Source organism: Vidua chalybeata, chromosome 15, assembly GCF_026979565.1.
Source record: "Vidua chalybeata isolate OUT-0048 chromosome 15, bVidCha1 merged haplotype, whole genome shotgun sequence".
In the NCBI taxonomy this organism is placed as follows: Eukaryota; Metazoa; Chordata; class Aves; order Passeriformes; family Viduidae; genus Vidua; species Vidua chalybeata.
This window is the reverse complement of record NC_071544.1, coordinates 3,157,454-3,178,352: the sequence shown is the minus strand read 5'-3', so window position 1 is coordinate 3,178,352 and position 20,899 is coordinate 3,157,454. Positions and strand designations below refer to the sequence as shown.

The 20,899-nt window shown below is 49.6% G+C and overlaps 2 protein-coding genes across 6 annotated transcripts in view; one reads left to right on the top strand and one right to left on the bottom strand.

Moving 5' to 3' along the window:
• Window positions 1–2,226, top strand: part of PSD2 (pleckstrin and Sec7 domain containing 2) — a 73,250-nt gene extending 71,024 nt beyond the window's left edge. For all 4 annotated transcript variants that reach the window (XM_053956807.1, XM_053956809.1, XM_053956808.1 and 1 more), the window contains one exon: window positions 487–2,226. In XM_053956807.1, coding sequence (XP_053812782.1) covers window positions 487–693 — 207 coding nt within the window. In that variant the 3' untranslated portion in view covers window positions 694–2,226. The remainder of the gene's footprint in view (window positions 1–486) is intronic.
• Window positions 2,227–6,067: 3,841 nt separating this feature from the next.
• NRG2 (neuregulin 2) overlaps window positions 6,068–20,899 on the bottom strand; it is a 154,888-nt gene continuing 140,056 nt past the window's right edge. For both annotated transcript variants that reach the window (XM_053956405.1, XM_053956406.1), the window contains 6 exons: window positions 19,477–19,500; window positions 14,952–15,054; window positions 13,963–14,086; window positions 12,572–12,699; window positions 9,907–10,131; window positions 6,068–8,496 (listed from right to left, as the gene is read on the bottom strand). In XM_053956405.1, coding sequence (XP_053812380.1) covers window positions 7,839–8,496; window positions 9,907–10,131; window positions 12,572–12,699; window positions 13,963–14,086; window positions 14,952–15,054; window positions 19,477–19,500 — 1,262 coding nt within the window. In that variant the 3' untranslated portion in view covers window positions 6,068–7,838. The remainder of the gene's footprint in view (window positions 8,497–9,906; window positions 10,132–12,571; window positions 12,700–13,962; window positions 14,087–14,951; window positions 15,055–19,476; window positions 19,501–20,899) is intronic.

Sequence of the window (20,899 nt, the reverse complement as noted above, 5' to 3'; positions counted from 1 at the left end):
GGATGGGTCCTCAAAAGATCCCATCTAGCATTGGAACAGAGAGGATGCCTTCCTTTATCCTGTGCTCTGTGAGGAGCATTGGGGGCACAGCTCAGCAGCAGTAACTGAACCACTGGATGGAAACAATGACAAGCAGAAGTATTTTAACCAATCAAAGCGAGCTCCTAAATCAGGAAGCAGCAGGTCTGTTAATCTCATTTTGCCCCCAGTATCCTCCTTATACAATCACAGTGGCAGCCAAGATCTGTAAAAGCAACTGGAGAGTCCTACACAGACCCACACCCACCTTTCTCCTCAGACCTTTGAACAATCAGTCTGTGCACAGACCAGGCATTGTGCTGGGGTTAAATCTGTGGGGTGTGATTAGTGGGATGCTGATGGTGTAGGATGGGTTTTCCTGCAGTAGCTGATGGAATTGTTTCTGCGTGCCGCACACACCATGGCCTGTCCCTGTTCCCAGGCTCTCTGTTCCCTCTTTCCCTGCAGAAGAGCCGCTATGAAACGTACATCAACCTGCTGTGCATGAAGATCAAAGTGGGGACGGATGACCTGGAGAGGATCGAGACCAGTTTCTTCAAGGTGGAAGCCGAGGACATCGCTTTGCGGAAGACGCATTCCAGCCCTTCCCTGAGCCAAGGGCACATGTCCATCAGCTGTAAGGCAGAAAAGGACATTTTAGAGCAGAACACTTAACAAGGAACATGTGCACGGGGGGATGAACCGGCGATGCTCTGCGCTCCTGGACTTAGATTGATGAGCACAATTTTACTTAGGAAATTATATGAGCAAACTGTAGACATGTATGACATGGGGATTGCTCTAGTGAAAGAAATCAAAGAAGCTTTAGTTGACACTCTCTGACAATGCTCTGGCATTTCAGCATCATCTCTTCTTCATTCCCAACTGCACCAGTGGCTTTTCTTTCCCTCCTGCTGCAGCCTGCACAACAAAGGGATATGCTGGTTCTTCAAGGGCTGGGTCGCTCTTTCCTCCACCAGCCCTGGCTCCCTCCTTCCCTCCCTGGAGTCCCCAGCGGTTCATGGTCACAGTCCCTGGCAGTGCAGGAAACTGAGCCAAAACGACGTCTGTGGCACCACCAGCGCTCCCAGAGAAGGGCACAGGGTGGCAGGGGCCCGTCCCTGCCCCAGGAGGAGCACGACGTGACAGGACAGGTGTCGTGAGCTGGTCACCGAGCGGGCGAGAGGCGTCTTCAGCACGGCAACGTGGGAACATCACCTGCCCATGGCAGGAGAAGCCTGAAGGGCCCTCTGTCACCTTATCCTTTTTATATATATATATATATACATATGAATATATATAAATAAATATATATATATAAGGAAACTCTAACCTGGGTTTTTAACCTCAGTGTGCAAGTGAAGGCAAGCTGCCTGGGGAAGACACTAGGGACATGGAGGGTCTGACCAGCCCACCAGGACGTTCTAAAAAAATGGAAAAGCTGTGTATCTATCTTTTTTGTTTCTTTTTCTCCTTTTTTTACTCGAATGGAAATCCCACCTGGCTTTGCTGTGAAACATCGCTCTCCCATTCCTGCTTACTCAGACAAACTGCCCAAGTGGCTGCTGGTTTGGCAGCCACGGGATCCACCACTCTGGGTTCGAGGCACAACTGGAGCCGTGCGCAAGCTCCGGCGGAACCTTTGTGTGCAGGAGTGATCCCACTGCCCGTCCCTGCTGTACTCCTCCATCCTGCGATGCACATGCTGTACTCTTTTAAGTGGGAATTGTGTTTCTGTTCCTTTCTGCTGTCTGTGGTCCAATGATTTACTGTTGTGCTGAAGTGATTCCTCTGCATTTCAATGCCACAACTGTCCTCCCACACTTTATTTATTTCACTGTTTCGTTTGATCTTTATCTCAGATTGCTTTTCTTTCCCCTAGGTGAGTTCACAGTAATCAAGTTCCAGTTTTGAAGGATCTTGTAGCTGCTAATTACAGTCATTTATTGTTTATATTTTGCAGCATTTTTTAAACAAACAAGATTTATTTGGACCTTCAATGTTTGAGAGCCTATGGACTACTGTTTTCCATGACAGTTCATGACACTAAAAACCTCTTCTCAACTTTATCGCCTCTTCTTTTATCTCTGTTTCTTTGTACAGTTTGATAGTTTATTTGAAATGATGCACTAAGAATCATGTAAAAAAAGAATAACAATAAAACCGAATCTGTTGGTAAAGAGAATTGGTCTGAAGCATCGTTCCACCATGTGCTGGATTGATCCCAGATTTCACAGCACCAGAAGGCCAGGATGATTCAGATATGCACCAGCACCTGATGCAGAAAAGCCAGGATCCTATGGACAGACAGCACCAGAAAACATCAATTCCTTCCCACATGTGGGTACCAGCCCACCCATCCTCTTGCATGGCCCTGGAGCAGCTGTGGATAGATGGGCTGCTTTGGGAGCACATTCAAGTAACTCTTCCCTCCACCTGGTGCATCCCAGGTGTGTCTGTCCACATACAGCCTAGAGATTCATGGGAGCAGAAAGGTGCATTGTGACTGGAGATGTTCTCACAACAGTTCCCAGAGGAGTCTGTGGCTGTTCCTCCGAGGCATCATTGCTTTTGTGTCAGGTATTGTACAGACATTCCTTGCACCGAAGACCTCCAAGATGTTCCTACACATGAAGTGTCTGATGCTGAGACTCTCACAGTGGAAGTCCAGGGGAAAGCTGGGCCCAACTCCTCGTCTCCAAAATCCGAGGTAATATTTTGTATTTCTGTCTTCCCTTTTTGAACATCCCTTCCAGCGGGCAGTGACATCTCCAGTGTGTTTGAGCTGCCACCAAGAACAGCTCAGCCCCCTGGTTGAAGGTGCCAGACTGCCATCCTCAGCTGGGAGTAACTTGCAGAGAAAAGAAAGATCTGCAAAATCTCCTCTGGGCAGCAGAAAAGAGACTCAGAGCCATGAGACTGAACACCCAATGGATGTGGGAAGGGGTGGCAGCTCATGTCAGACAACACTTGGCGAGACAGCTCAGAATATTAAACTAGCTCTTGCTGAGTACCTGCAGTTTGCCTCATGCACAAGTCCTGATCCAGGTACACAGACACGTGAAAATGTGTTGAGAGCATCTCACCTACATGAGAGCAGAGCCAAAAATGCCTTGTTTGACCAATCCACAGCCTCAGCTTGTGACTTGGAAGAAAATAGGTTTTATCATCCCTTTTCTCCCTCCATGGAGGTCAAGGACTCAGGCACCCACCACTAAGAGAGAAGAGCAGCATCGCAGAGGAATTAGGCAGCCACATCCTTTTCTCCCCCTGAAGTTACTCAGATGCACTTTCTGCACATCCCCAGCTTGTGCCAGCCCCTCCAGCAGGCACCACGACTGCTTTGGGTCTCACACAACCTCACTTGGTAGTGGTGGTTCAGCCTGACCTCCCGGCCAGGCCACTTGTCCTGGACACAACCACATTCATTTTAGAGGGACTTCTTGGTGGGGGAGACTTTGTGACCCCAAAGCCAGGATCCAACACTCCTCTCCTGCTTGTGCCACCCATCTGTGTCAGCAGAGCGATTCCTTTCCCTCTGAGAAGGGCACTAAAGGCACCATACATGCAGAGTAGAGCTGTCAGGAGGCTCTGGTGGCTCCCCCACCTGTGAAAATTGCTGTAAAATATTTACGGCAAAACCCTAGGAGCACGCACGGCTGGAAATGAGGAGTCTAAAAATAAACCAGGCAGGGAAAAAAGAGAGAGATACAGGCTTCCTTCAGAGGCAATTGGAGAGAAAATTGCAGTAGCGTAACTGCCTCTAAATATAGAACACAATTATGGGAATCAAGGGGCACGTTTAACAAAAAAATCACCGCAAAGAATCCTGAGGCTGCCATGGCTCAGAGCTAGTGGGGTCTCAGCAGATGCAGAACACCAGGGATCCCTGCAAACCATGGAGCAGGGAAATATCCCCCTGTGCAGGGCAAACCCACCCCTCCTCTCCAAGGGACCCAGAGAGATTCCTGGTGGGGATCAGCTGCATTGAGCACACCCTGAGATGTAGACACAGGGCTGTTCTGCATGCCAGGGAGACCCGGGAGCTGTACCTTCTTGTAATGCAGATGGTGCTGTGCCAGCTTTGGGGGGGACTTCTCCACGAGTGGAGCTCACAGATCCTGAGGAGAGCCAGGGAGATGGGGCTGCTTTTTGAAGCCAAAGGCACCTGATCTCTCTCTTCCATGTGTCTGGTTTCCCCAGGGATCAGCCTTGGTGATCGTCTACATGTGTCTCTTCCAAGGCGTTGGTGTTCTCTGCCCATTCCTGTCCATCTCACCTTGCTCTGGGAGCCACTGGAGGAGCTGAGATGGATCAAAGGCAATGGGGAGCTGGGGCATGTCCCAAGAGTAATGGGAGAGTGGAGAGCTGCACTGCTGCCTTCACCCAGCGAGGCCTGGGGCTGGCAGTGGGGCACGATGTGTCCAAAGGCAAATGTCACCCAAACCAGGACTTGACCCTACCACCTTTATCCCAGGTCTAGTCACCCGACACCTCCTTTGCACATTGCTGTTGGGTGACATGGGCCTTGTGGCAGGAGCCACAGTCCTTCAGCCTTTAACCTTCTGGGAAACCAGTGTTGAGATGTCTTTATTCAGGGAGGAATGCTGAGCCCTCTGGTCTGTCTGGAGGCCCCACAGAACATGCAATGAATGTTAGGGGTGGCCTCTGACACAGCTGGGTCAGCTCCAGGACAATGGACATCCGAGGGGAGCTGGAGCAGGAGAAGCCCGGGCTGTGGGTTTGCTTAACCTGGCCTCCAGCATGGGCAGCACTGTGAGGGCTGGGGAGTTCTCTCACAGCTCTGGGCATTCATAGAATCATAGAATGATTTGGGCTGGAAGGGACACTAAAAATCATCTAGTTCCAACCAGATCACTTAGTTCCAACCTATCCATTTCAAAGGGTCGACTCACTATAGCAGATCCCTCTTCTGTTAGGTGAGTTCAGCTGGGGCTTTTGGACACCTGTTCATGTCGCTGAGCAGGAACAGGGGAGTGAGTTCTGATCTGGGTGGAGCCAGGAGTGCCACCGCAGGAGCTGTGCTCCTGTGACCACACCACGTTGTCAGAGTCCCTGCATGGGGATAGCCAGAGACACACGGATTTCCCGTGGAGGAGCTGAACAAGGGACCTGCTTTGTGGGTGGGTCGGTGCTGCATGGCAGCATGGTACTGGCAGGGTTGGGCCCAACACATCTCCACTCTACTGAAGTCACTAAATAGATGCCAGGTCACAGCACATGCCAAGCATCCTGACCTCTCTTGGCACATCTGGAAACTTCCATGGTTCAAGTGAAGGGGGATCTCCTGATCTGCAGTTGGAGGAGGAATGGCACCCCTGGGAGATGTGTGGGTAACATTCACTCACCTCAGTGAGCCTCCACTCCTGAGCCCTGCAGGGAAGGTCAAATGTCCATGCCAGGTAGAAAAACACCCACCTATGGGTGTTTATGGGCATAAAGATCTTTACTGAACCAGAGCGTCTCTCATATGAGGAAAGGATGAGGGAGCTGGAGCTGTCCAGCCTGCAGAGGAAAAGGCTCAGGGGGGCCTTATCCATGTGTATAAAAACCCAATGGATGGCAGTGAAAAAGAGGGAGCTGGGCTCTTCTCAGCAGTGTCCAGGACACAAGGCAATGGGCCTAAAATAGTAAATGAGGCAAAGGGCCCAAATGAAAAACTAGTAAATCCAGTTTGTGTGGGAAATGGATTTGTAGAGAGTTTTCAGGGTTTGATAGAAGGCCTACACAGTATAAATCTGTATGCAAACTTTGAGATAAGGAACTCCAGTTTGAATACAAGAAGACAAACTTTTGCTTTGAGAGGGACAAAACACTGGCAGAGGTTACCCAAAGAAGTTGTGGTACTGCCATCCCTGAAGTTACTCAAACCCTGACTGGACACAGGCCGGGGCAGCTGACTCTGGGTGAGCTGGTGGTGCAGGAAATGTGGAAGAAGTCTCAACCAGTCTGTGATTCTGTGTATGGTGCCTGTCACAGCTCTCCATTTGCCCCCCCCAAAGGGCCTGAGATTAATGCAGCCCACAGCTTGTTATTTCTTATTTTATTTATAATATAAAAAATGTTCAAGTGTTAAACAGTCAAGAGTTCTGACATTCAGACAATCCAGAGCAAACTTTGACAATCATCTTATGACAAATTAGCAGAGTTTTCTATCTGACCCCATCATAGGTGAGGAATAGAGGGTTTAGTTACTTTATTGCTAAAAGTTAAATGAAATAATACACTGTCAATTGTTGTATTATCTTCTCAGTCACAGCTTCACCATGCATCCAATCTACAGTATCTGAAATGCAAAGGACATGCAGAAGTAAAAATATAAAAAGAAAAAAGTCAGGCTACAATGTAAACAGGTTTGCTGCAGAGAACTGAGGAGAGGGGGGCACTTCCACGGGGGATGCTCTGCCGCCCGGACACGCAGGACTGTCTCTTTGCGCCACAGAGCCGATGGCCAGAGCTGCTCCGAGTTTGGGGACGCGACGTCCGTCATCGATGGCAGGACGTGACGGTAACAACTGTCTTTACAACACGTGGCACGGCTGTACGGGAGAATCCGCTCGCTGGGCCGCCCCACGCAGGGCCCTGCCCGGCCAAGGCAGCGGCGACAAGCGGAGCCCAAAGCGCTCGCGGTCCTACTGACCCCTGGGGCAGCATGGCCGGCGACCGCCTGGCTCCGTGTCCGGGGTGACACGCGGCCGTCTGCGCCACAGGACCACCCTGTGGGTGTCCACCAGCACCCCGGCCAAGGGTGTCACGCAGGACACCACAGCTCCGGCCGCGGCCAACGCCGCACGGCGGCTGCACCGCTCAGCCGAGGGGACGCCGCGGCCAGCACGGCGCTGGGGTGGCCACGAGGCCACGGGCACCACGGCTGAACGGGGCTGGCTCAGCAACCCGGATTCAATGGTATGTGAGATGTGTGATCCACCATGGTCACAGGGGTGTCTGCCTGGCTTCACTACAAACCTGTGCCAACCCCACTCCAGACCCACCGGTGAGATGGCCAAAGGTTGAGAGCTATGTTTTAAGGGCTGCTGCTGCTGCGCGATTTTGTTTTCTTCTCCTACCTGTGTGGCAAAAGAAACGTTATTTCTGCATTTCAGCACAGTGCTGTTGGGTTTCTTTTTCTCCTGATTTAAGCGAAAATACAAGTAGTTTACAGGGCAAGACAGATCCTCGTTAGACATGATAATGGAAATGCTCCCACTCATGTCCTTAATGTGTGTTTAAACAATACTTTAAAGTATAAGATCATTAATAGCAGGGTACGGGGCAAAGTGGCAAGGCTGTTTTCTTCCAACAGAAGAGCGCCCTTGTGACAGGTTGTCTCCCAAACAAAAATCTATGACCTTAAAAATGCTACTGAAACAGAATCCTCGGCATGAATCCCAGCACTAGCATACAGCAAAAGGCACCACGATAGTTTTGTTTTCTATTTTTAAGTAGTCAAAAATTGGCCCACTTTTTTTTTAACTTTATTGTTTGTTTTCTTTTCTTCTTCTTTTTTTTTTTTTTTTTTTACTTTTTTTTTCTCGGAAGCTGTAAATCAAGACATTACATATAAATAGAGATTCCCTATAAAAAAGTCATTGTCGTTAGCTATTATAAGACAACTTTGCTAAAATGAAAATAAAACATTTTTATTTGTTATATTTTTTGTTTTTCCCTCTTTTATATAAAATAAAAATATTTATTTTTGTTTTGTTTTGTTTTGCGGTTTGTGTGGTTTTGTCTCGCCTCAGCCTCCCTCCTCTCGGCCTCCTCCACGCGGGTCACCCATGCAGGAGCGCGGGAGGCGCCTAGAGAGGGTCGGGGTCCGCTTTGGGCGCCACGTGCGCCAGGCTGCCGCGGCCGCCGTCGCCGTGCGCGCTGTGCCCGCGGCACGAGTAGTGAGTCCGGCTGTCGCCCGGCCGGTGCAGCGGCGGCGACTCTGTGTGCGCCGCCTCATTGTTCTGAGTGCTTAGGAACGGGGTGCTCTCGGCCACCAGCTCCTCGTCAGACTCGCTGTAAGAGGCGCTGCTCAAGGAGAAGGAGTCCCGGACGGCTCTGGCTCTGTGAGGGATGTGCCCGTTCAGTTTGGATTTTTTCCACCGCCTGTTGCTGCTGGCTGTTTTCTTTGGCTGCTCTAGCGCTGTGACGTACTCCTGCGTCGTCTCGTACTCGTCGTCCTCTGTGATGCGGAAGGGGCTGGAGGGCAGGCTCCCCATGCTGTCGTTTAGGTAGGTCTTCCTTTGGTAGTAGCTGTCGTACCTCTGCGTGTCCTGGAAGGGGAGCTGGTACCGCCGCAGGAGGGGCTGCTGCTCCTCCACGCGGAAGCTGATGGGGGCCGCCGGCGGCAGGGACACGGCGTGCGCCGAGTTGGGGGAGGTGATCTCGAAGGTGGGCACCTGCGTGGTCATCGAGTAGTGGAAGTCAACAGGCGACAGGCGTGCTGGTGTGGTCAGGGCCGACACGTACCTGGAAAAGCAACACCTCTGTTTGGACACCGAACAACCCCAAAAACCACCAGCTGAGCCCGCGCTTTGCTGAACACCTGGCCCAGGGACCCACGAGGCCTCCAGTGAACCTGCTCGTGGAGGTTCTCCTGGGGAATCAGCTGGAGGGACCTCGCACTGCTGTGCCAAGGGAGGGTGAGCTGCTGGCTTCAATGGGCAGCACGTGCTGAGCTTCCCCCAGACTACTTCTCCCAGGGGACTCAGTGCACAATTCCCACTCTGCATTGCTGCAAACCCTGCAGCATCTCCCAGCAGGCTGAGTCATGGCTTCACTGTCTCTCATCTGCCTGACAGCTGCTTTCTGTTCCCTCTGGAGCTGCCAGGCTTGTCTCTGAGGAAGGTCCCTGGAATTCCCTCTCCCTGCTCAGGCCACACATGGGGAAACCCTGGGCATTGCTTTTTCTGACTTAGCAAAAATCTTGTGTCTCAAAAAGCCATCTACCACTTTCATCTACTCTAGTGAGAACATCAGTGTGGTCACTCAGGCCTGGTCTAGCTCGTCTCCAAACAACCCTTTCTTCAGCACCAACTCTTTCTAAGGAGTAGATCTTATTTCCTCTTGATTTTCCCAGTGGTATCTCTGCCCAATTCCACCTGCCCAGGCTCTCTCACTCGTCCAGGGCCTTTTTACTCATGTGTTTTGTGATGCATGAGATCTCCATAGGAGCTGGGTCAGTCTGCCTGAATGGACCAGAGACAGGAATGAGAGCAGGAGATGCTGCCTTTCTCCTCTGCCCCACGGACAAGTTCCACTGCCTTGAAGGGTAACTGCCCAAGAGGGGCCACGTGGCCACCAAGAGTCACTCATGGCTACCTGCAAAGGGCTCGAACAAAGGTGGAGAGGTGCTTCTGCTCTGTGAGGATCCAGACTGGGAAAAGAACAACTGCTACTGCTGCTGCTGGTGTCTCAGCTCTGCAGTTGTGCTCCTTGGAGGCTGGGTCATACCGAGTCCTGTCCCAGGGCTGTGCTCACGTGCAGCACCCTCTCACCTGCCATCCAGGACTGTGCTGAGGACAGACACCTTTTCCCCAAGCACCTGAGGGCCAGACCCTGCTTGGCAGCCCACCAAGCTGCCCAGGGTGTTCTCCCAGCTGGTTTTTCTCTACCAGTTGCTGACCGCAGGCAGGCATATTCCACACCTGTCATCCCTGTGCTCCAAACCTACATTGCCACTGGGGTGCAGAGCTGGCTGCTGCCCTGACCTGAGTGGCCTCCTGGGGGAATTGGGCTTCCTCTGGTAGGGCTGGAGTTTCCCAATTCTACCGTGGCACTGCCGCTCTAGGGCTGGCAAAGGCAAACATTTTTGGGCTTGGCACAGAGGCATGGCTTGCCTCTGCTGTGCTGTGCTGGCACCAAGCAGTGGGGTCTGACCTCTCGCTGTGGGGCGAGTCCCGCAGGGAATCCACCGAGTCGCGGTACTGCGTCGTGGGCCTCCGCTGGTCCTCGATGCAGAAGGTGGCCCCGCGGCGAGCACGTGCCTCCACGCACGCAGGGCTGTTGCATTTACTGGTTCCCACCGAGGACAGCATTATCCCAGACTGGGAATCTGAAGTCAGGCTCTCTGTTCGCTCCAAGCTCCAGGTGTGGCTTTCATGTCTGTGGAGCAAAGCCCATGTGGACAGTGAGCAAGGAACCCCCACCCAGCTCTCCTCCAAAGGCACAGGCACTGCTCACGCTCAGCTCTGCACCTCTGCACTGCTGTCCCCCTTCTCTCTCTCATTAGGATGCATCTGGCCAGGGAAGCCAAGATTCCCAACCCTACCTTTGCTTTGCCTTTCTTTGCTTCTTCTTGGAGATGCCATTAGAGGACAAATGAAGTAAACCAGTGCAATAGCAGGTATTTATCCCACCACGGAATAAATGCCTGGGAGCAGGATGGGACAGCCTCTGGAGGGAGGCCAGGGCAATTCTGCTTTGCGCTTGCAAAGTGTTCTGGGTGTGGAATAACACATTGGCTATGCCAAGGCAAGTCAGCCAAGTTCCTTCAAATGTGCCACCTGCACTGCCAAGTGACAGCCCCTTTGGAATTGCTACCAGAGAGGAGCCAGGAGAAGCCACTCAAAATTAGCAGAGCAAAGTCTACCAAAGATTTTGGCAGGAAAACACTTCCAAGGTGCTAGACAAAGACCGTGATGTGCTGAGCAGCTGCAGCCCCACCAGCCCCAGTCTTGGTGCAAAGAGAACATCCCACAAGGACTCAGCGGGATGCACAGGGCTACCTGCACACTGGGGTCCCACCAGTGCCACGGCCACCATGCTGAGCCCCACCATTGCAGAAATACATGATCCATGAGAGCAACCCCTCTGAACTCCCAAACCACACCAGATGGAGCTGTGTGGGCGGAGGATTTTGGGTGGGGGTGTGCAGAGGAGAGCAGCCCTCATTAAGATTTCCCAAGAACTTGTTAATTATTGATGGCTCCAGGCACATGCTCATTTATAACTTCAAACAGCGTCCTCATTAGAGGCGCTGATGGAGTAAAATGGAGCCTGATTATGCCAGTAGTTTGCCTCTGGCATGACTTCAAGAAGCACCTGCTCACTGCACTTGACTCAGGAAAATGAGGTGGCAGGTAGCCAGGACCAGAGGCTACCCAAGGTAGGTTCCTCCCTACAGCTGTCATGAGCTAATGCTGCCCTCCAGACACACCTTTGTGTCTTCAGAAGGTGCTCAGGGATGGCCCAGGCCTTTGAAGTGAGCATGGAAGGCCAGCAAGGTGCAGCTCTGCAGGCACAGGAGCCTCTGTGCACCTGGCTCAAGCTTGCACACACCTAGCTAGGGCTGGGCTGAAGAGTACGAATGCAAAAAAACCTGGAGAACATATCATCCAGCTCAGGAAGAGTGGATTTCCCTGGAAAAAAGAATCATTCCCAGCTGATCAAGTCATTCCTGGCTCCCTCTCTACTTGCTGGAGGTATAGCCAGAGGAATCTGGGGAGGAATTCACCTGAAAATCCAAGTTCAACATCTGAAGTTGATCTTGCCCATTGTAACTGAGAATACTTGCTCAACCCTGAGGAATGCCTGGACCTAAGGAAATCTGCCTGGAGCCATCTGTGAGCTTCAGCTGAAAGAATTCCTGCATTCCCGGATGAATGGAGACAACCCCATCAGGCTAATGAAGGATATGAGCCAGCCACATCTCAAAGGCAAGTTATCTCCAAGAAAAACCCCTGTCACCTACTGGAAGAAGCACAAGAACTGTCTAAGAGGAGGAACCAGAACATCCAAACTCAAACCAGCACAGGACTTGCTTTAGAGCATTTGAAAGACTTTTCTGGACATCATAAAAGTAGAAGGGTCCATCTGCCATTTAAATGTTCTCAGAAACCTTGAGAAGATTCAGGTTCCAAGCTGTGGTGCTCTTCCCCCAGTGGTTATTTTGAAATGAGAATAAAAGATATGTCTCATCCTGATGTCACAAAGCATTATTAGTACCTTCCTGCTAGACCAAGTTTTCCAAAAAGCTTCAGAATGACTTCCAGTGAAAGAGAAGCCAACACCTGAGGTGGAGGCTGATAAATTGCACAAGAGCATTTTCTTTCTGATCAAAACCTGCGGTGTCCAAGACCTTGACTCTGAGGAAGCGTTGAAAACATTTGGTGATATTTTGTGTACTTTGTCTCCCACAAGGCAAATACATTCTAAATATGAAACACATAACCTGTGTGTGCTTAAGGAAGTATTTCAGATGTCCAGTGTGGCTGCAAAACCTGTAAAACATTTCCTACACACATCCTCCCGTTTGGGTCTGTGCAAAGCATGGAAGCACAGGTTCATTTCCCCGTGTTTTCCAACTATATCAGTGCTACAGGATCCTGCTGGCACCTCCCTGCAGGCCAAGGAACACACTTTTCCACACCTCTCACTAACCAGCTGTGCTTGCAGAGTCCTGCAGTGTAGACATGGCTTGTATGCCACTACAGAGCCAAATATCAAGTGAAAACAGAAAGGGAGGTGAAAGGAAAATCTTAGAATCTCACAGCATCCTACAGCAAATAGCAGGCAAAGGTCCAGAGAAAATGGTATACATCACCTCTGGCTGGACGTTGGAGTGGCTGTGGAGCAGTGATGGGACGGGGAGCAGGAGTGACTTCCAGAAAAGGTTGTCTCTGTTTCCCTTCGGATCACGTGCTCGGTGGCAGAAACATTCTTAGAAATATACTGCAAAATAAGAAGAATCACACAGATCAGCCACCAGTCTGTGAATGCTGCCAAAGAAAAATTTAGCTGGCCTGATTATTTCTGGTGAAATCAGGTGAGGACTGAGTGAACCCAGAAGCTCTGCAACCCACAGGAAGGGACAAGGAGGGTGGAGGTTTTTCTCTGCCCCTTCACTTTGAACACTGGGAAAGGGCTGTGGCACAGGGATTGCAGAAGGGTTTGGAGAGCCAAGAGATTCCCCAGAGGACAGTGGTACCATGTGTAGCTACTGAGCAGAGACACATCTCTGCCCACAGCTGGTTACACCCAACCGAGTACCAGCAAAAAGAGAACAACGTGAAATCTGTCAGAGAAGTGAGTCCTACAGAAACTCCAGATGTGATCCAAATATTTACCCTGAGATATTCCTTCATCTAACAACCAGCCCTGCTTCTCACAGGGGCACTAAGCTCTCTGAGAGAGTCAGTACTATGGGGCCAGAGGCTGTGGTTCTCAGAATTCCCTTTCCCCTTCCTTCATGGCTGGGATCCAACACAGCTAAATGTTAATATCCTAAGGCTGACCCAACAGAGCTTGCAGCTGATTTATTGGACTAATTTCTAACTACTTCTTGTTCGGGTCTGCCTCCCCCTTCCCTTTTTCTGACCCCTTTCAAAGCCTTGGTCCAGCAAGGCACTTAAGCCCATTGATGGCCCTTGAGTCCACGGGGGTTGATGGGAATCTCGTATGACTGAAGTCACGAGAGTGGCTGAACTGCCCTCTGGATCCTGCCCTGGAGAGACTTAGATTGTTCTCCTTAGTGTGACAGTGGCATCCCACCAGGACAGAAGCCCTGGCATGGGCAGGTGGGCTGATGGACAGCTGACCACATCACCACGACATGTTTCACCACGGCGACTCCGGTCACTGCCATGCTGATCCCATTTGTCACCCCACAAAGTGGGACTTGACAGGATAGCATAATAAACAGGAAACATTGGGAACATCTCTCCTAGTGGAAATCAGGGTCACACTTGATTAATCAAAACAAGCCTATCCCAAATGCCTGAATCTCATCCTGTACTTCAAAGCAAAATCACATTTCCATTCAGATGTTGGTTTTGGAAATGTTTCTATGCAAAATCTTTCTTTTTGCTCGAGTTTGTTTGTGCTTTGCTCCTCACACACAAGCACACGGGTGTGTAAGGATACACATCCACATCAAACCCCTGGTGGAAAACAGCCCCTCAGGAGCATGCAGGGAGATGGAGGCAAAGGTCTTACATCAGCCATTTGGATTTCCTCAGGATCCAAACGTGGATGGCTTGGCCCGTTCGCAAGGCTCCGGTTTTGATGAGCAGGACACATGTTCTGCCGCAAGTGGTTATGCATTTGTTTTCTTTGTTTCCTTTAGAACAGAAAAAATCTATTAGGAACACTTCTCTCACTTCTGGGTGCTCTGTGCCCCCAGAGATGAAAGAGAAGGCAAGTCTTCAACATGTGAATGTGCCAATGGTATTTTCAAACAACACGAAACAAGGCATTCAACACTTTCCAAACAAAAGGTCAACTTTTCTTCTCATGGACAATTTGGGAAGCTGGGTCCAGGGTCCTCTTTCCAAGGCAAGGCCCAGCACAATGCAGCAGAGCCAGCTGGCAGTGGAGGAGAAAAGTGGGGAGAAGGAAAAGGGGAAGCGAGTCCTGACCCAGCCTTGGTGACAAAGCACTTGACATGTCCTGCCTGAAGGACAAAGTGGCAAAGCCTGCCCATGCCCAGAGTGAGACATCTGCTCCACAAGACCCACTGAGTTGCAGGGGCACTCTGAACTGAGGTGCAGGCTGAGTAGAGAGAAAAGTGCTGTCCAGGCTGACCATAGAAGAGGTTCCCACGTCTCCTGTTCCATTAGGACTGCTCTGGAAGTCCCTGCAATGTACAGAGCTGAGCCCACAGCTCCTGCACAACAGCTCAGTGTGCTTCTGCTGGCAGAAGCTGAGCTGCTGGCTTGGGGGCCAGCTTTTCCCTGTAACACAGCATCACCTGGCTGGGCAAAATGATGTTCCAGGGGACAAGCAAATGGTGCCAGGAAAACATCTATTCAGACACAGTCTGGTAGACAGCTTCACTGGCCTCCTGCATGAGACCTTCCTGGGTGTACCACAGCACATCATCTCCTAAAATTAGCATTTGGGTGAAAAGCATGGATGTGTGGAACATGAACACTGCCACTCACTAACCTGTAGCCAGTTCTTGCCTGTGAGACCCCCATACTCACTTGGTTTTACAGTAAGCTACCACACAGACGATGCCCACCACAAGCAAGGCAACACAGATTCCCGTGATGGTTAAAACCCTCTTCTGGTAGAGCTCCTCTGCTTCTGCAAATGGAGAGAAAGGAACCAGTTACCGATGGGCTCCAGCACCTGGGCTGCTTCTGGCTGCACAGGAGCCAGCACTGCATGGGGGTGACACGGAGGACAGGGCTCAGGCAGACTTCCTACCAATCCACTGCCTGCCTGATGGCTGCCCCAGACCTGAGCCCAGCTGGCCCAACCTTCCTCACCCCTCAAAGACTCTTTTTGTCTCCCTGTGCCTTTTCCCTCTCTCACTTGGTAGCTCGCCCCTTCTGCACTTACACTTCTCACCTTCCCTTCCTTTCCCACAGTGACTAATCTCACAAAGCCCCACGACTCTCCTCTCCCTTCCAGCAGATCCCCCCTTTCTGGTGCCCTGATCAGCTAGCCCAGGAGCCCTGGAGCATGCCCCACTCCCCAGGAGCACACACGCCCTATGATCCCTGACCCCAGGCTCTGCTCTGCCTGGCTCAGGATGCCTCTGCCTGCAGCAGCCACATGCCCTGGAGCAGGGTGGTGTGGGAGGACCACAACAGGCCCCAAAGCATGTGGGTGCTGAAAGGGACATCCTGGAACAGTCAAAAAGCAGCATGAGGATGGAAAAGTGATAGCGTGTCAGGCAAAGAAAAGGGAGCAGAGTGATTAAAATACAGGAACCAGTTATGGATTTTTAATGAAACCCTAGGAGGAAATTCATACCATTGCATCAGGCAGCTCAGAGGCACACACAAAATGTAAGCAGCTTGCTGCTGCCTCTCTCAAATACCACCAAGTGTCACGGGCTACCTTTCAAACCAGAAGAGCCAGTCACTTGCACCAAATCCCAGACCAGGCTGGAAGTGAGGTGGTTCATTCCCATCCACCAAAGCTCCCAGGAAATGCTTGGATCTCGTTTGCACTGCACCTAGGCAGCAACACCATGGCAAGGACACCTCTTCCTCCATGGCTACACCAGAGCAGATGTGACATCCAGCAGCCTCTGCCGAGAGCAGCAGAGGCAATTTGGGTTCTCCAGCTGGATGACTGAGAGAAGGATTCAGTGCAGAGCTGCCATGAGGGTTTCAGCTCAGCAGCTATGAACAAAGTCCTCATGCCCTCACACTATGTGTTAAAGTTTTTGGGGTTTGTGCCTTCTTTAATATTCATTGAATGTTTTTTTTTTCCATCTAGATTAGCAATAAAAGTCATGCCATGGCTGATGTGCTTAGTGTGCTTCCTCACACCACTCAAAATAACCTTGAACAGACTGTGTGATACCCCCTGTGCCACCAAATACTCAAATACAAAACCAGAAGAGAAACAGGCCTGGTCCCAGAAAACTCTGGGACTAGACTTTAGCAAAAAAAAAAAAAAAAAAAAAAAAAAAAAGTGAGTGGGAAGCAATGAAACCTTCCAATCAGCTGGGTACTTAGAACAATTTCAGCTTGCCATTCTAGGTTGAAAAAAGCATTTTTGGAGAAAAAAAAAGGTGCTAGGAAAAATGGTTACCTCTTTCTAAAATTCTCAAAATGGGAATGGAGAAAGGTTTAGTAAACAAGGGCTGGCAAGAAGGACAACCCTGGCATGAAGGTGCAAAATATAATAAACAAAGCCTTCTTGTGGGATTTTTTTCCCTACAAGGAACCAGGTGGAGCTGGAATGGGGGAAGAGCCCACTCTGGGGTGAAACTCCTCCTTCTGTGACATGTTTCTTTGGTATGGGTGCCTTATTCCAGGCATCAGCAACCATGGCAGACACGTTTTCTTGCTCTTGCACATCTTCGGGACCTGGATTACAGTTGTACAGCTCTCTCCTTCAGACAGGAGTTTCAGAGATTTCATACAAATTAGGAAAACCAGATGGGATCATATCATGGTTATGTGGATGGCACTGGGCAAGAATTTTGCTACTACTCAGCAAAAACTACTTTAACAAAAAAAAAAAAAAGGCTGGGAGGAAGGTCAGTTTTCAGCAAAAATCCTTCAATAGCAATGCTTTTTGCTACAAAGACTTTTTTCCCTAAGTAGAAATAATTCCCTTTGAATCATGGAGGAGGAAGAAAGAGCAAAGACATTAAAACTATGGGGGAGGGTTTTGTTTGCTTTTTTTTTGTTGTTGTTGTTTGTTATGGGTTTTTTGTTTGTTTCTTTGGCTGGGGTTTTTTACCTATAACAGGAGAAAATTCTTTGGCCAGGGCTCAAATCCCAGCCTTTGTTCTGGTGGTCATGCCGGTACAGGACCCTGACTCTGGCATGTCTGACTGTCATGAACCTTCACCTGAATTGCAGGGGAATGTTTCAGTTCATCAGAAATGCAGATTTGGCCTCTCTGTCTCGAGCTGACAGCTCTGCTACACGAAGCAGTGAAGTGTGAGGCTGTGCATCACTGCTGCAAACTAAAAACGGAATGATCTGCTGATAGTAATCTAGCTTGGCTCCCAACATCTCTTTAAAGCTGATGCTCAATAACAGTATCTTCACGTTGTGTGACCAGAGACACTGCTACTGAGAAGTTTTTCCCACTTCAACAGAAGGGGGGAATGGCCCAAGCAACACCTCAGATGAGGCTGAGCAAAGCTTTGTGTGTTTTTAATGTTTTGAATAGCCCATTTGCAGAACCTAATCTGCCAATTTTTAGGCACTTTTCAAACAGCACACAGGCAAAATTGAAAGAAAATCCTGCAGTTTTAATCAGAAACCCTGAGACAAATTGAAGGACCATTTCCACTAATCACTTGGGGCAAAACCATCTCAACAACACCGGAAAGGAAATGAGAGCGTGCACGCTGTAACTTTGTACGTGAGCAGGTAAGATCCCAGAGCAGGTCCATTTGTGTCTCTGTGCTCTACAAACACATCTTCATCAGCATCTTTTACAGCAGCAAACACCAAGAACAAACCATGTGGTGCCACACAATGCCAACAGAGCCACAGGCCAGCCACGGTGTCACAGCAGGGCATGACAGTGACAGACGAATGACAGAGGAGAGACGGCTGCAGACTGGGAACAGGATGTGTGCGCTCCTGTGATGACACTGAGAATGGATGAGGAACAGGACAAAAGGTCAACAAAAAAGGGATGTCAAAAATCCTCGATTTTTAGGTTTGTCCAAGTGTATTAGCATTAGCAGCACCGCTTTCTCTGAAGCGCCCTGACTATAAAATTCACACATTTTCTGCTCCAGGGGGATGCACACTGGTACTGGGGGATCACGCCTGCAAAAACTAGAGGAGACTTCTCCAGCCTCAGTTAGTCAATGTCCCTCCACCTCAGGGACCTCAGAAGGCAATTTAGGATCCACACCTGGAAGACTGGTGTCCTCATACCTCTAGCAAAGGGAATTGAAGCATCTTCATGTGAAGATCTGCTCTGGTTGGCACTGCCAGGCCAATGCTTTTAGGTTAAGTGATCAGAATCTGTCAGAATGATAGAATCATGACAGAATTCTTGAACGGTTTGGGTTGGAAGGGACCTTAAAGCTCGTCTTGTTCCAAGCCCCCTGCCACAGGCAGGGACACCTTCCACTATCCCAGGCTGCCCAACCCCTCTGCTCCACCCTGACCAGCCCTCCCTGCTCTTGCCTTGCACACTCCAGGGAAAACTTGCCTCGAGGATTTGATTTCCCAAGTGCTTATTCAAGGGATAACTTGATATATATCTAAAACCAGACTGAGGAGAATGGAAAGAAAATAATATGATAATGAGGAACTGGGCAGGAGCAGGCAAGTGCCCAAAGGGGATATTTTTAAAAGCATTTAACTTACTGCAGTGTTATTTTCCCAAGCTTGCCACTGGGGTGCTCAGCATTACACCCTCCACTCTCATGGGCAACTACAGGCTTCCCTGGGATGGTTTTCTAGACTAACTTGTCTCATGCCATCTTTCTTGGCACAATTTCATCCTGCTTAAGAGGCAAAACGAGCTGCTAAATTTTTGGAAGAGGAATGGCAATGCTCATCCTGACCCTTTGCAGGATCTGGTGGAGGTTGGTGTGTCTGGGATGGCAATTTCTGTAACAGCTCTGATATTTCTAGAACTTGTCTTCCCATTCCTGGAATGCCTGCCTGTTCCCAAGCAGTGCCTGCTGACAACCTTTTGGATGGACACAAGACCCCAGGTTTTCAGTTCAATACACAAAAGCATGTTGAATGGAGATGCATGGCAATTGTAACATCCCAGTCATGCCACACACACCACATTGCTGCTTGGAACAAAGAAAAAAGTGCTGCTAAAAATACACCTGCATTTTCATAGGTTTGCATTTAGAATTTGTGATTTGCTTTGTTTTGGTTTTGGTTATTGTTTTGTTTGGTGGTTTTGGTTTTTTTTTTTCCAATCCAAACATTTATCTTGGTGCCAGGGAAGAGAACAGAACAGCTGATTTTTTAATCATCCCATTAAAGCCATAAATATAATGTTGGAAGCTCTTAATGGCTTCTGGTTAATAAATGAATGGTTGTTCCATACCCTTTAATTCAAATCCAAGATGCTCTGCCAATGCAGAAAGAAGACAAGGAAGAGAAAGAGAAAAAGAAAAACAGGTCTGTCAGAGAACTCTAAAATACAAACACACACACTGTGCAGTTACAGCAGGTTAGCTTTTGGTAGGCTCAGCAGCACTCACACAGAGACACTGTACGCTTCAGAGCATTTCAAACCCCCACCACAACTCACATGTTATGCAAAGAAAGACCCAAACAAATTGCAGTGGAAGTTAATTATGAATTCTTTCAGTTAATTATGAATTCTTTTGAGATGAGCCATGTTTGTTAGTACCTGATATGGAATTCACTGTTTAGGCAGGGGGAAAAAAAAAATAGGAAAGGTACACTTGTTCTGAAACAACTCCTGACAGGTCAAAACACATAGAGACTGCATGAGCCTGGTAAAAAACATTCATTCCCTTTGCACAGGGCAAATCTGCCCTGGCTGCTCTCCCACGCCCCGGCGTGCCTGGGGGCTGTGCTCCAGAGGGGAGCACTGGGCACAGGGCTGGGAGGGCTCCTGCTGGGGCCTGGGGCTTGCCAGCCCCGTGCTGCTGCCCACACCCTCACCCCAGCCCAGGGGCACAGCAGCCCTGGCAGCACAAGCCCTCCTTGCCCCTGCCCTGCCAGCCCTGCCCTGCCAACCCTGGATGCTGCGAGGGATGAGGTGCCCGGGCAAGGCAATGGATCTCAAAGTGTAAATGGCACAGAAAGCTTCCCTCCAGCCTGTGGCCCTCCAAACTGCACTCCTGCTGTGGCTCTGCATTGTTTTAGTGAGCTGCAAGAAGCCCAAATTGGAACATGGGCTTTCAGATTCATATTCAGCACAAGTAAGATTGCAGTTCATCTTGCAGAGACAGTGCTAAGCACAGGAGTCTATCCAATGAATCAACAGTGCAAAACAGGTATCCTGAATTGTAGTCATTTTCCTAGTACAGACTTCACCTAATGACAGCTTTTCTTACATAAACATGAAAGTTCTCCATACTTACCACCATACACAAAAGTGAGCTCTGCTGCTCCCAATCACCATACACACAAGATTATTTGCAGCTTGGAGATGTCCAGATTTATTTACTATATTTTCCATAGGAAGTGCTTTTTGCTGCACAGAAATATTGGCTTTCTTTTGCAGTGCTGTTCAAAATTTAGGCGGGGGGGAATTAGCACTAATTGTTACACAACATGTAAACACGTGTTCTAAAGCAGGTTCTTCTCTTCAAACCAGTGCTGGTGTTTGGGGGGGCTTTTGTAGGGAGAACTTGGGATTCTTTAAGATTTTGTATAATTTAAAGGCCACAAAACCTGGCTGCTCTCTGCTTCACATCTCACATTTGTATAAAAGGAAGGGCAAACTCTACAGAGCATTTCAGAGTAATTTTGTACACTTTTGTACATTTTGTGGC